The sequence below is a fragment of the Nuphar pumila genome, chromosome 4 (genome assembly GCF_984573655.1).
Source record: "Nuphar pumila chromosome 4, dmNupPumi1.hap1.1, whole genome shotgun sequence".
NCBI classification, from domain to species: Eukaryota; Viridiplantae; Streptophyta; class Magnoliopsida; order Nymphaeales; family Nymphaeaceae; genus Nuphar; species Nuphar pumila.
In genome coordinates this window covers 34,138,513-34,153,877 of record NC_143252.1, presented here as the reverse complement: position 1 = coordinate 34,153,877, position 15,365 = coordinate 34,138,513, and the positions used below count along the sequence as shown (strand labels likewise).

Below are 15,365 nucleotides of genomic sequence, written 5' to 3'. Positions count from 1 at the left end.
GACCTTCTTATTTATCACCAAACCCTGACCTTATATGGTTTGGTGTGGGTCAAAACCGACCCATTGATACCCCTAAGTACAGGGAGGTTGTTTTTCCATTGATTGAAAAACAAAAACATCGTGAATTTATTGTAACATGTACGTTTTTATCGGCAAACACTAAAAAAAGGTGCTTTGGCTAAATAAAAGATTGAATATCTCACGAGAAATTGACAGCCCGTTAATTACCGCTTTGAACTTTTATCACTGTAGTCAGAAGATCATTTTCCACGGTGGGGATGGATCTTGCCCAGATCCGAAGGCTGACAGATCCAGGTAATCACATTAAAAAAATAACAATAATATCTTGCTTTAGTGTACAGTTACAACTGTGTCAGTTGCTCTTGTTTTGGAAACTGGTGGATTTATGGGTGAATGTTGGGTAGGACTTATTGGGTTGCGTTCGGGTCGGATATAGTCAAGTATAAGGTAATTTGATTCGGAGCTGCATTTACACTATCTGATGGAGAGAAGCTTTGCGGAATCTAGATCCAATTAGGATACCTAATCCTAATCGGATACTGATTTACACGTAAAAAGGTCAGTTTTTCGGCAAACCGAGTCAGATCCAAACTCCAACTTGGGTACTAATATATGAAAAATGCTATAACCAAATCCGTGGTTGGTTAGTAATTGAACGTGATTCTCTTTATTGATTCTCACTAGATGGGCTAGACTCAGTGCCCGTTTACATCCCTATTGGACCATTGGTGAAGCACATAAAAACTATATCACAAAGACACGTGATGCGGGTTCTTCTCGCGAATTCCGAATTTTTGTTGAAAAATAAGATGCAAGGACACGAGTCGTTTTAATTTTTTAATCAATACAAAATGAATTTTTGATGTTTCTATATTACAATTTGCATTTTTTTATTAAAATAAAACCTTAAAACAATAAAACTGATAAAATAATATTAAAATATTTTCTATACATGTTAGTGCCCGTGTCTATAAGTCTGAGCCTGTTTGATCGTATCATTGAGGACACGCTACCAAAATGGTGTGTCTTTGTGATATAGCATAAAAGGCCGTCAACAGTTGGATATTTGAATACACTACCTTTGAGGTACGAATGCCTCATTTATTAATCTTCATGAAATTAACCTTACAAATGCTTAGCAGGAATTGGCTGTTGGATCGCCGATTACAATACATAGTTTATTTTTTCGAAAGAGAAAGCTGGGGTTAACCCCAAGCCTACAACTATATCATTAGGATTCGAACTTGCAACATCCCAACACAAGGTGACGTGCACTAACTGCTCCTGCCAGACAAGCAGAGTCCTCAAAGCCTCTTTCGCCACAAAGTAGAAGCTGGGTGTATCCTTTAGTAGGCAGGGGAGACTTCAAAACATTTATCAACTGGAGGCCAATGTGCGGTTAAAGTTTGCATACACACACAAAATATGTGTTTGCAATTAAAATATGTTTACTGGTATGAATAAGATTTTCATAGTTTTTTTTTTATTTTTCTCAAAAAATTTATTGTACTGATGTGATCTAAATGTTTGATTTTATAAAACAAACTCTTGGATCATCCAATTACTATGTATAAGAAGAATCTTTAAGGGTTGAAAATCGATGGCTTAAAATTTTCATAAATATTCAAGCATAAAAAATTATATTTCTTAATCCTATGATCCAACAGTTGATTCCTTGCAAATGGTCCATGCCGAATGCATATGAAATATGAAAGTCTTGATTCATACCATCAAACATATTTGGTTGGTAAATATATTTCAGTTTCGCTTATATAAATCAACATATGTATATATTCATATACATGCACACACAAACACTTTTATAATTTTAAAAGGTTATATTATTTTTTAAGAAATCAAAATTATATTATTATTATTGTTATATATATACTTTTTGAGAGGATTGTCAAACACACTTATATGTTTTTTATGACGAGGAACCTTCGCCAAAGCGAAGAAAACCTCAGGTGGGGCCCCACAACCATCCTGCCTTACGTGGCCCACCTCTGAAAAGCCATGGAGTTAAACACACTTCTATGCTGATTGCATATTTATCATTTAATGCATGTATTTTTGTAATATAAATTGCACATTTTTCATTTATTTTAATAAATTAATTAAAAATCATGATTAACCATATAAAATTTGGAATTTATGTGCAAATACATTTAGATATGTATTCAAAATTTATAAAACAAGTATGTTTTGAATTTATGCTTAAATGTTAGGTGTTAATTTAAAAATTACATTGAGTGACAAATTTTAAAGGCCAAGCGTGTAGTTGAGTTATGTAGATGTTATTGATGTGCAAGAAAGATGGACTAATAAAGACTTCCTCACTAGGATGTCCACCGATGGGGTTTGGGTTGGATCCGCTAGTTGGTTTTGGTACACTGCCCTATTACTAATAGGATTTGGATTTAGTCGATATTTTTATCAAGACTGATTAGTATCCAAGTTCATTTATATGAAAATTACATATTCAAATCTCTAATCTGACGTTTACTAATTAAGGAAAACCTTCGTGTTTGAGCAATTCTCATTATTAATGAAAATGTCCCCCACTTTTGTTAAGACATTTGAAAATGCCACGTCATGTACTTCAAAACTAACTGTAATTATTTTTAATACCATAATCAATTCCCTAAACAAATATCATAGTCGATTAATAGTTTCTCAGTTAGACTAGATTTACCAAAATGCCCCCAATGAACTTTGCAACTAGGGATGCATACCACCCGGGTTCGAGCCGACCTTGGGCCGACTAGGTTCAGCTCGAGAAGAAAATTTTGATTGTTCAAGCTCAAGCAAAGCTTTGCCCAGGATCGGTTCGAGTCCAGCGGGAGCAAGGATCTCCTCGAGTTGAACACCTTTAATTTGAAAAAGATTTTCAAAGGTTTTGAATGTATAAAAGCCTCTTAAAATTATAGGAAAACTATGAGATTTAAACCCACACCACTTTCAAAAGTGAACAATGTTTTACCCATTAAGGTAAGATTTCTTTTTCTTTTTAAAGGCAAAGTGGGGTTAGGAAGACCCCTACCAGTTATACAATTATATACCATTGGGTTTTGAACCTGCATCGTTCTAACCTAAGGTTAGGTGCACTAGCTGCTCCTACTTGACAAGCGGAGCCCCCACATTGGTAGTAAGGTAAGATTTCTCTTTGTGTTCATATTAGGAAGAAAGTGCATACATATATAAAATCTAAATTTTTTATATAACTATGTGAGCAGAGCTTATCTGAGATGGACTCTATTAAAGCTCGGTTTGTTTATGTGTACCGAGTTTGAACCCTTGTTCAAGATTGGCTCATTTATTTTTTTAAATGAGTTCGAGCTAAGCTTAAATGGATCAAGCCCAAGTGTAAAAACCACATTTTTCGAAAAAAAAATATTTGAACCCGGGTCGGATACGGATCTGACCCAGACCTGCTAGGGTTATCGGGGGCGAGGGTTTCTTTAAAACCTTCTGCGCTGCACTCCCCCCTTCCCCCTCTCGTTATACAGGGAAATCCACGAAGGATTTCCCGAATTACCCCCCCTCCCCACCTTGGTGCCTTTAAGAGCACGCAAGGGTGAGGGAGGAGCCCTCACCCCTGCGCTCTTCCCTCTCCTCCTCGTCCCTCGCTCTCGATGTGTGACCGATCCCCCAGTGCCAATGACCTCATGTCTGATGCCTCTTAGGGGAGTCGACACCTCCTCCTCCCTCATTTTCTGATCAACGCCGCCGCCATCGCCAATGACCTCACAGGTACACCCTCCCTCTATTCTACTCTCCTTCCTCGTTTCTTCTTCCTTTGTCTTCTTCTCCCTCTCCCTCTATGTTATCGGAGGGCCGACAGGAGGTCGATAGCCTCTGTCGTGCCCTCCCTCACGCTCTGTGTGCAAGAGGGTTGGCAGGCGGCCGACGGCCCCTGCCGTGCCCTCCCTGTGCATCGGAAGGTCAGCAGGGAGCCCCTGCCTCGCGCCCCCTGTCGCGCCCTCCCCCCTCTCTTTTTGTGTTCATCGAAAGGCAGACGGGAGGTTGACGACCCCCTGCCACGCCTTTCCCCTCTCTTTGAAGTTATTAGAAGGCCGACAGGAGGTCGACAGCCCCTTGTCTCCCCTGCTCCCTCTGTTGTCGGCAGGTGGTCGACGGGCCTGTCGTGCCCTCCCTTTCTCTTTGTTCCCCGTCCCTTTCTGTTGCCGGCAGGCAGGGGCTCGCCCCCTGCCGCCTTGTGGATTCTCGACAGGCAGGGTTTCGCCCCCTACTGCCTCTCTTTTCTGGCCGACAAGCAGATGTGATGCCTCTGCCTGATTCCCCTTGTTTGGCAGGGGAGTTAGTACACACCACCTTATGTCGGGACGTTGCAAGTTCAAAACCGTATGTTACGTCGTATTGGGGGCCAGCTTAACCTCAACTTTCGGGTTAGTCAGGTAGGACCCACTCATGTCGCCCCTACTTCCTTTGCATGGAGTCGAACTTGGTCAACGCTTCGTGTATTTTAATAAGCACTTTTAATTGTTTGCAGTTCGTACAACAGATCTCGCTCATGATTTACAGCCCGAGTTCTGTATCACCTACGCTCGTAGGCGCACACAGCGATGCAACCTCCCGAGGTAGGGAAAAGTTGCACGAGGACTTTGGATGAATTAAATAAAGTTGTTGAATCCTGAGATAAGAATAACTGATATATTTTCATGCATGCGTAAATATGGATGAATATGACTTGTGATAGCCTGCTCTTTACTTGACTTTATTTATCAGAAATTATGTGTTTCCTCTAGTCGCCACGTCTTGTATGCATAGTATGAGTTCTGGAGTTAGTTACTGCAAGTAATCTTTTCTGCTTGCTTCTTGTTGTCGTCATATTGCATGTCTAGATTGGCTATCACATTTTGTTCTTGTTGTCGCCCTCAGGCAAGCCTCGCATGGTGTGCAGGTACGTGTACCATATTTTGCACCTTTTAGAAAGGTGAAATTTGTGTACAGGAGCTAAGAGCTTGAGATGAGGTGCTTCCTTGTGCAAGGCCAACTTCTCGAGAACAAGAACCTACTTATAAAGCTTGTGTTCCATTTATGCGTTGCTATATGCAACTAATTGTACCTTGAGTCGATTACTCAGAAGGAATGATTGGATCCACGATGATCCCAAGACTTGGTCGAGATTTTCATGTTTTGTAGTGATTATGCATGCCAAGTTATATTATTGATTTTATGTCATACGAAACACAATGTTGGGGTTATCCTTTGTGAAACCCATGATCTACTGTCATCGCCAGACCTTTTTTTTTTTGATAAGTACAGCATGTTCACTACAATGAGTAGCATAAGAGGTTGTTGAGAACCTCGAGCTGTGCAATAAGCACGTTATTGAAATAAATAAAGATAATGATGTTCGCCTCTACTGGCCAAATGCTGAAACAACAATACATGGCAAGTTTTGAACTAAATAGATTGCAACATATTGAATGTCACCCTTTTATCATAGTCGTACCTTTGGACAAGTACGATCGTAACTTTGAACAGATATATCTAGTTTATGTTATGATGATTGGATGATGAGGTTGTGACAACCTCGAAATATGCAAATAGCACAATGTTGAGGTCACATAAAGGATGATCATTTGCCTTCACAGGCAAGATGCTCGAGTTGGTTGAAAGACCAGAGCATGTAGAATGAGACGATGGTTAAGAAACTTCTATTGTGTTCGTTCGACACGATTCCGTCAAAAGAGAGGATGAGAAGGTACAAAACTTCGATGGAAAGACCTTTTAATGGCAGTTATGGGCAAAAGACTCAGATTTTTCAGTCATCAGGGTTAGGAAAAATGGGCTACAAAAGGTAGCTTTAGACACTTCTGCAGAAGTTGGATGTATTCTTTGGAACAAGTGGAACAAATGGCTTTTGGAAAATTCTCTCTCGATCACCGACCGTTCCCTTAGGAGCGGACTCAACTAGCTATTTAGGGTATTGAAAATACATGGCATAATAGACCCCCGAACTAGTCTCAGTTGTTTCTACGATTCGTGTTTTGTGTGTACCCACAAGGTCAGCTAATATCGAAACATAAAATTAATTTGTTCTCATTGCTAGTCTAACTATTTATGCCTATTGTGGCATTACACTTGTTAGTTAAACTATTAACGTCGTTCTTTACTTGTAATAATTAGCTACTCAGGCTAGCTAACTGCTTATAATGATACTTACACCTTGTGTTGTACATGTCCTTTGGTTTAGTTGTTCTTTGCTTATGTTGCTCATGTCAGAATAGATGTAATTCCTCGCAATTCAATTATACATGCTACCACTATCTTTAATGAAATAAACTGCTTATTCTTATGAATGTCATGCTTTATTTATTCTATATTGTCTATTTGTTCACCTACCAGTTTTGTTATGAAACTGACCCATTTCATGGGCATGTGGCAAGTAGGGCTTTACAGACAGCCGATATAGCGATGCAACATGGCTCGAGATCACCCTCTTTCTGCTGGCATCCTGAATAATCTTTGTAAGTAAGATTGGTTTGTAAGCTAATGTGCTCATAATTATCAACTTCTTTTTCTCTCTAGAAGAAAATTCCTTCCGCTTACGATTTGAAAGATCAAAATCTTGAACTTTGAAAGGTTTTTTCTAAATATTTTCAAAATTACAAGTTGAAATTTTGGGGAGTTATACCAAGCTAGCTCGCAACTAAGTACTTAAGAGTTTTAAAATTTTGAGTGGGTTTGGACCATATAAATTTATATGAGTCAACTGTCCAAGCCTCATATAAATATTTTTTTTCTTTGAAATTCTTGGGGGAGGAGGGGGGCTTGACTGCTTCTGCCCCTAGATTGCAAGGTGAACTTAATTTTCAAATTTTCAAGATGGTCATGGGATCATCTCCAATTTAAATTAGTCTTCTTTTGGAAGTCATCTTTGAGAGAGGCGATGACAGCAGATTTGACAACAACATCCTCACAATGAATATTGTTGAAACCCATCCAACATCATTACAAGGATGCACAAGAAGAAGAAGAAGAAGGCTCAGACTAATTTTCTTAGAAACATATGGCTCACCTCTAGGGATGGCAGTGGACCGGGGCAAGGGCAGGGGACAAGGTCTTCATGTTATGGATTTTGGTATGAATTCAGTGTGGCCAAATGAGTCTCATATAGAACCCAATGACTCACTTAGTGGGCCATTGAGATATGCACCACCAGAATAATGGTGGAGCCCATTACACATTGGATTCTCAGCATATTTGGGAATCCAATGGGATAGTTAGGACTGGATAATGGCTACCCAGGTGAGCTTACTGAAGAGGTTCATGGATCTTCCCCTGATGCAGGTCGTTAATCAATCATCAATGCTCTTCTCCTCGAGTCTTCCTTGTGCACACCCCATCCTAAATCTATCAGTGGTATCAGAGCCAAGTTCTGGTGTGCACAATGGTGCCCTACAGATGTTAGACTTTTCAATATTGTCTACAAAAATTGACAGCATAAGTGAAATTGGGCAGCAAAAGAGACTGCATGCCCTGAGCTGCGAAGGATACCAGTGTGGGCTCGTCAAAGTCGAGGGCGACCTCACTGCCAGTGTTGATTGACATCAGAGTTCCAGTGTACACAACATGATCCTAGCTTTTTCGGTGATTGGCAAACATCCAGGTTCATCACCAAAAATCACTGAAGTCTCATCCGATGACACAGAATCCACCATGTTCTGATTTCTACATAAAAAAAGGGGGGCTCACAGAAATCAAAGGGGTGAGATAGATAAAAAAAATCTTTTCTTTGGGTTGCTGGAGGTCGTCGAACGCTGGAGAGGGAAACCTCATAAAGAGGGAAGTACTGTGAGAGAGAGGGGCTACATCGAAAGATTTGTGTGTCAGAGGAGGAAAGTAACCCTCGACGAAAACTGCCGACTGGCCATCCGAAAGAATCACACCCGAGAATGTCTTTCTCTTCGCAAAAAAAAAAAACAAATCAAGTTGTGAAGGTGAAATTGGCTAGAATAACACCCACTAAGGCGTGAATCGATGCTCGTAGTGGTCAGACCTCATCGCCGACCATTGCAACCACAAACCGACCCACGGATTCACTAAATTTTGTCAAGAATCTCAGTTTTTGGCAGTTCTCCCAAACCGCCACATTGTCAGAATCTTTCTGCCTTGACGATTTGATTGTGATGCTCCCTATCGATGAGCTCTTCTCTGATGAAAAGATGATGACATTGCAGATGCTCCTTCCAGCATTGTCTTTGTCGTCGTCCTGCCTAACATCGGTAGGGCCGATCTGCGAGTCTACCATGCCTAAAAAGCCTCGCTATAGATCGAAGATCAATATGCTAGAGTTTTGTGTGCTTTCGCCGACGACATCAAGGTGCTCCAGCTGGTGGTGGGAGATCCTTGGCCTGAAGTGGATGCAGAGCCCAAATCCACTAGTGACGGCATCCGCATCGAAGATCCTGACGACGGTGACATCAATGACAAGGGCTCTAAGGTCGCTGAAGTAGGTCTTTATCGAAGGGCTCCAGGAGCTTTCGGATGTCCTCTGCACTGATCCTTTCGAACCCTAGCAGTGACAATGGCTATGGCCATCGCCCCCTCTTTTTTTTTTGTTTCCCCTTTTCGTAAAAAAAAAAGGGGAAAAACCCTAATTTCTTATGTTATTTCAGGCCTTCTCTCAGTGATGTCGTTGAGGAGCGATTATGACTCAACCTAGAACCTCGAGTCAGAGCAGCGGTGTTGCAGCTCATTGATGGCACAGATGGCAATGGGACGGTGGTGCGAGCCTCGTGCCCCGATGAAGTCATCACCCTTTTTCGATAAGGTGGAGGATCTTCATAAAGATGAGATCATCGCAGGAGGTGGCCGGCGAAGTAGCCAATGCTGCTACTGAGAGGCAGTTGTTGGGCTACCATCATTGCCGGCAGGAGGCTGCTGGCCTGGTGCACCCAAAGCACAACGCTCTGGTTGTCCTCAAACGATGGATACAAAGGCCATGGCGAAGGCGTTGTCACTTTGAGTAGGCAGAGGTGGTGAAGACCCCCTGGCGGAGACACCACTGGTGTTTTCTTTTTTTTCTTTCTTCAGGTGAGGTGGTGGAGAAGGCTTCATTGAAGGGGCATCGCTGCCCCACGAGACGGGTGGGTGCCGGGAACCGCGGCATAGGGCGACCATCGTAGAGGTGGAAGGAAGCTTTGTTGTCGGTTGAATCGGTGATGGTGGCCACGGAGATCCCCACTAGATGCTCGCTCGAAACCTCTGGCCAGAAGATGGTGGAGAACCCTTATTTTTGTGAGGTGGTTGCACCGGCCGAGTGTTTGTCGGATCTTCAGGCAAAGAAGGCAGAGGCGAGGACGAGATCCCCCAACCAGCCATGCGGTTGCCGAATTTTTGGTGGAGGCAGCAGCAGAGACGACAGTCGTCCCCCCCATCCTTCTTCCTTACTCTGGTTTTCCCCTTTTCTTAAAAGGTAAAACCCTAAGAGTTACCCTTTTACGAAAAGGATGACCTCTAATAAAAATAAAAATAAAATTTTCAATACCGCTCAGGCTCTTCCCTGCTTATTACGCATGTGTCTTTCTGGTTTTCAAAATAAGGGCTAGCTCTACTTTTTGGGTAATTCTAGAAGTAGGTTGTTCTCTGAATATTATCCAAGACAGAGTTGCAGTATTTAATTTTTTCAAAATAGCCCCAATTTTTGTAAAATTACTGAAAGTTATCTGAGTTTTTTGTTTAAACTTAGGAAGTTTCAAAGTAAATATTTCTGACTTTTCTGATTTTGCAGAAAAGTGGTTCTGGTTAGCGGAATACCTCAGATAGGTTTGGATCTGGATTGAGTCAAGTTGTTCAGGTTGCTTCTTATAGACCTTGGTTGGATCCGGTAAAACTTTCTAGACCCAGTTATGATTTATATCTCTACACTGATATTTTTTTATCTAGAAATATTATGTCTGTATATGTTTTATTATATACATTAATATTCTGTTTATGTTATATCTGGATCTAGTATGGTTTGATCCAATTTTCTTTATATAGATTATGCTTAATTATAAGATCTATTAAATATAGTGTATGGGTCAAGATTGGATCTGATTGGTATTAGATCAGATGTTTAGATCTAGTAAGATGACACAGACCTTGATTTGATCCAGTAAAATATTATGAATATAGTTAAATATGCATAGATCTAGATAGTTCAAATTATTTGGATTTAGATCCAGCTGAATTAGTTTTTTTTTAATCTACATTTGATCCATATTTTGGATCCAGTTAAGTATATATGGATCTAGTTTGATCTAGATTGGATCCAGTTGAGTGATATGCCAGGATATGGAATTTGGATATAGTTTGATCCAGTTTTGTGATGGATCCGAATAAGTATATATGGGATATGGATCCAGAATTGATTCGCAGACAAATCTAAATAGATATGCATATGTGGATTGAGATTTGATCCAAGTTTTATGTTGAATCTTGATAGTATCAGATCAGATATTTGGATCTAATAATGATATATATTTTTGTATGGATTTGAAATTTACACAGTTAGATTCAGAGAAGTAGAATACTGGATGTGTAATATAGATCTATTGGCATTTGAAATATATGGTTTTGGATATGAATTTGGATTATGGTCAAATCTTGAATGGTCCATGGTTTTATTTAAGCTTGTATGAAGATCCATTTTAATATGGATCGTGTTGGACTTGATAGATAACATCTCAAATCGGATTTGGATATAGAATCCTATAAATCCAATAAATTTGGATATATATATATATATATGTGTGTGTGTGTGTGTGTGTGTGTGTGTGTGTGGATCCGGTAATGTTTTTGAAATTAAATGTTCAAACTTATGGTTTGATTAAAGGTTGATAATTGGCTTATTATATTTGGTATATCTAAATAATATAATAAATCTAGTGCATATCCAAATTGGATTTGGGTATGGGATTTATGACTTACTTCATGATGGAAAAACAACCTAGTTTGGGAATAACATCATGATAGAGATATATCATGAAGAAGAAATCCAACTAGTGTGTATAAAATCACATTATGTCATGGCTTAATGCAAATATTGCTTAAATGTAATGCATTAAAAAAGTGGGAGCAGAATTATAATTTTACACATGTATGTGAAGATATTTATGCGTATATAATAATAAATAATAATGCTCCCTATGGTATGTTTATATAAATATATGAAAAATATTTTATTTTTATACATAAAATTCTAAAGGATGTTGATCACTCATATTTATAACTATTTGGATCTGGATATACTGATCTAAAATGATTAGGTAGTGATCAACATGTGATAATGCACATGAAAAGTGAGAGTATAAGCTATGGTAAAAATTTAAAAAGTATGCGTATTTGCTATGTTTGGCAAATCATATATTTATAAATTAATAACTTTTATATTACTCCACTAGTGTTCATGCTTATGGTATATTCATGGAAGAGCCAAAGAACCCCATGACTATGTGAGACCCACATTACGATGTATTCATTTTACTCTATGGACTACATGACTTAGTATGCAGTGAATGGTGAATACTTGAAATTTATGACATGATGGAAAAACTACCTAGTTTGTGAATAACCTCATGATAGGGATATATCATGAAAGAAAAATCCAACTAGCGTATGTAAACCTCATAATGTCATGAGTGCAATACATAACGCACTGGTTATGATAAATGTGGGTATTTGCCCTATATGGCCAAGTGAGAGATATTGGATCTTGGTATGGATCTAATGTGGCCAAATGAGTCTCACATGAAATTCAATGACTCACTTAGTGGGCCATTGAGATATGCACCACCGGAATAATGGTGAAGCTCATTACACATTGGATTCTCTGCATGTTTGATAATCCAATAAGACAATTAGGGCTGGATAACGGCTATCCAGGGGAGGTTAAATTCTTCAGCCCCTGCCTCTGCAGAGCATACTGAAGAGGTTCATGGATCCCCCTGATGCAGGTCGTCAATCAATCATCAATCCTCTTCTCCTCGAGTCTTCCTTGTGCACATCCCATCCTAAATCTATCACTTCACCCTCACCCCGTCTCAAATTTTTTCTCTCCATCCTCACCTTCATCCGACATAAGTTTTGCTTTTAACCTCCAACCCTGGTCCATTCTCCATTTTATGTCCTCCATCTCTGATCTAAATGGGGCGAGGCGGGGCAGAGCCTTGCTTTTCCAGTCCTTTAACGATTGTCACCTTCCGCCTTTAGAGGAAGAAGATGAGAGAAATAAAAGCTTGTGTAGCTCGTTAGAGGAAGGAGAGATTCGAGAAAGGGTTTTATATTAAGGTTATGAATATATAAGGGTATAATAATAATATTTTAATGGAAAGCTGGGACGGGACGAGGTGGGGTGAGAAGAGACAGGCGCAAGAGTAAGTCCATCCCCTCACAGGTTTTGATTTTAACCTCCATCCCCAATCCATTTTTCGTTTCATGTCATCCATCCCCGGTCCAAACGGGGTGAGGTGGGGCAGGGCCCGTTTTACCCCGGTCAAACCGTGTTTTCAACGGATGGAGACAACTATCACAGCCTAAACGAACTCCACTGGAATGGATCTTTCCAAGACACAGCCCATCATATTGACATGTTTGCATCTCTTCTTTATGATTTGGTACAGTTTGACTTAAGATTCACTCTCCCGCGTTCACCTATGTCAAGCTTTATTTTCATCCAACGATCTGTTTCATTGAACATGTCGATTTCACGTTAACGATGTGTAAAGAGTGAAGCATAGAAGCAGAAGGGGAAGTGTTTGGAAACAATTAAAAATGGTACTGTGGTTTTTCTAAATGGACTGGATCCAAATCAGGTCCATTTACCTTATTGAGCCCAGCCCGAGCTTGTCCTGTCACTGGCCGAGTACCTGACAACCTGTCCAGTATCCAGCCCAATGTCCACTCCTAGTTTTGATTATATATATTGTCCACCAACCACACATAACTACCTCCTTCCACTATACCTTGTTCTCCATTAAATACTTGGGAGTGATAATCTCTCTTAGCATACATCTGCACCATGTTGGTCCTTTACTTGGTGTTGCAATGATGAACAATGGAACCCCCAGTTAGTGGGAATTCCATTAACTTCCATTAGTGGATTGGTAGGTGCATTTAAACTCTAGAACCTTACTGGAATCACCATAGTTAGGGTACTTTTTTAAGTATAAAAACCTACAAGAGGTGCACTACATTGTCAGAGAGAAGAAAAATGGCAACCTATGACTGATTCCTCTGCTTTCTTATCATCCTACTGACTTTTAGTGTGGGTAAGGGAGCTAATGAATGTGGTAGGGCTCCTGTGGAGAGCGAGACTTTCAAGATGGCTCCTTGTGCCAGTGCAGGCCACGACGAGAACACCCCGGTTAGCAGTTCATGCAGGCTTCAGGTGAAGAAACTGGGCCAGAATCCTGCATGTCTTTGTGCAGTGATGCTGTCAGGTGCAGCACGGAGTGCTGGAGTCCAGCCGGAGGTCGCGATCACCATCCCTAAGCATTGCAATTTCGCCGATAGGCCCATCGGATACAAATGTGGAGGTTGGTTGCTGTACTAATGCTCTCTTTTTAAGCAAAATGGTGCCTAATGCATAATTCAATTGCGAACTGGGTGAGCTCAGTTAGTACTCAACCAACGGGGCCATAAACAATGTTTGACCTTGGCTTAGTCAAGTATCTGATACAGTGGGGCTAATGCACGCCCACTGGCCAGAGTTACAGCTATGAGATTCGCTGTGGCCAAGTTCATGAAATCAAATGTTTCTATTGATAGAAATGACAGACTTCATGAACTTGGTCATGTTTCAAATGGTGCCAAGTGTACTTCAATATCACGAACCAATAGATATCAGTGAGTAATTTAAGCATGATGGTTAATCATGGCATGATTCATCAAGCTGCCTAGACAAGTCATGGAGTGGTTGTGATCCACTTTTGTTTCATGCATGTTCAGACTTCAGATGCAGTACTTTGTTATAGCCAGGATAATGCTTTAGCTGTTTCAAGAAACAAAAAAAGATCTTATCCTCTGACATATGATACAGAGGATCCTATCTTGATGCATCTGGACAGAGGTTCAGTCCACATCCAGCTGAGAATGCGAACTAATCCTAACCGTTGGTTGGATGGCTAAGATTGAATGTAGGATGGATTCCATCATATGTCAAATCATGGGGTCCATACTCTTTCAAGAAATCCACATGCATTGTAGTCATAGTACATGATCAGTTCTAAGTTATAATCACTTTTTTTGATATGTTGAATTGGTTTGTGCAGCATACACCCTGCCCTAATGACAGGGTTGATCAATGTTTCCAGTCTATGACTGAAAGGCTCTCTGCTCCGAGTTTAGCAAGCGTTGTTCTGTCAACTTTATAGCAGAACATGTAAGCAAACGCTATGCATGGAAATCAATTATAAAGAAAGGAATCTCTCTCTCTCTCTCTCTCTCTCTCTCTCTCCACAGCTTCCAAAGGCCACATGGTTCCTTGTGTTCCTTGCAACAAAAGCCTAAGAGACAAGATCCAACTTGAATGTGCATTCCAACACGCTTATTGGTCCAACATGATCCAACTTATTTCCAGTTACTAGCCCACCCAAGTTGAAGCAACCTCTGTTCGAAACAACCAAACTTAAGATGTTGAGTTTCTGGGTGAAAGGGATAGATCTACATAAAGTCAAGATCTATGTCACACAGACACTGAAAAAGGGCACGTAGCATGCCATTTTCACATAATTTTCCATTAATAATAGTATATAAGAGGACATGACATGAGAGTGAATTGGAGTCGCTGTGAAATAGTTCGGGATGTTTTTGAATGCTTTGGATCTCAGATTCAAGTATTGCAGCTGATGTGAGGCTCATGCCAATTGAAATTTACGTCTGCTCAAGGCAAACAAATGCATCCTTGAAGAATCACTAGCATCCAACACTAATTGGGCTTCAAAGATTGTACGCTGAATATGGCTGGACTAGGGTTAAGACAGATTGTGATCACATCACTCAGACATTCACATTGGCCACCTACTGTAATGGGCGACTAAAGGGTGAAGCACAATACAGGGATAGCATTTCAGGAAAGTAGTATTATACATAGCATATCTAGGACCCAGACCAAAGCGCATAGCGTGGAACTATGTTACAGGGACATGCTACATAAGTTCCTGTTTCGAGGTGACACAACACAACACATGGACACATTACAACATGTCCATTCTAGTTTTCAGGAAGTGTGTATTCGTGCCCTGTATCCATATCGAGTCTGCATCTGCGTCTGCTGCGTCCACACGACATAGCCACATAATCTAAAATTACATTTCACATTTTCATGCAAT

The 15,365-nt window shown here is 40.3% G+C and overlaps 1 protein-coding gene across 1 annotated transcript; it reads left to right on the top strand.

Annotated features, from left to right (window-relative positions):
- Nucleotides 1-9,215: 9,215 nt before the first annotated feature.
- LOC149839928 (uncharacterized) lies at nt 9,216-13,588 on the top strand. Its single transcript, XM_090004955.1, has 2 exons — nt 9,216-9,378; nt 13,263-13,588. Exons 1-2 carry the CDS (start codon nt 9,216-9,218, stop codon nt 13,586-13,588), a joined length of 489 nt encoding a protein of 162 aa, XP_089861081.1.
- The last annotated feature ends 1,777 nt before the right edge of the window (nt 13,589-15,365 follow it).

Bases quoted from the DNA above. Each gene is read 5' to 3' on its own strand.
- LOC149839928 (XM_090004955.1), top strand. From the start codon at position 9,216: ATGGTGGCCACGGAGATCCCCACTAGATGCTCGCTCGAAACCTCTGGC. The intron at 9,379-13,262 runs GTTGCCGAATTT...CAACCTATGACT, and splicing joins ATCCCCCAACCAGCCATGCG to GATTCCTCTGCTTTCTTATC.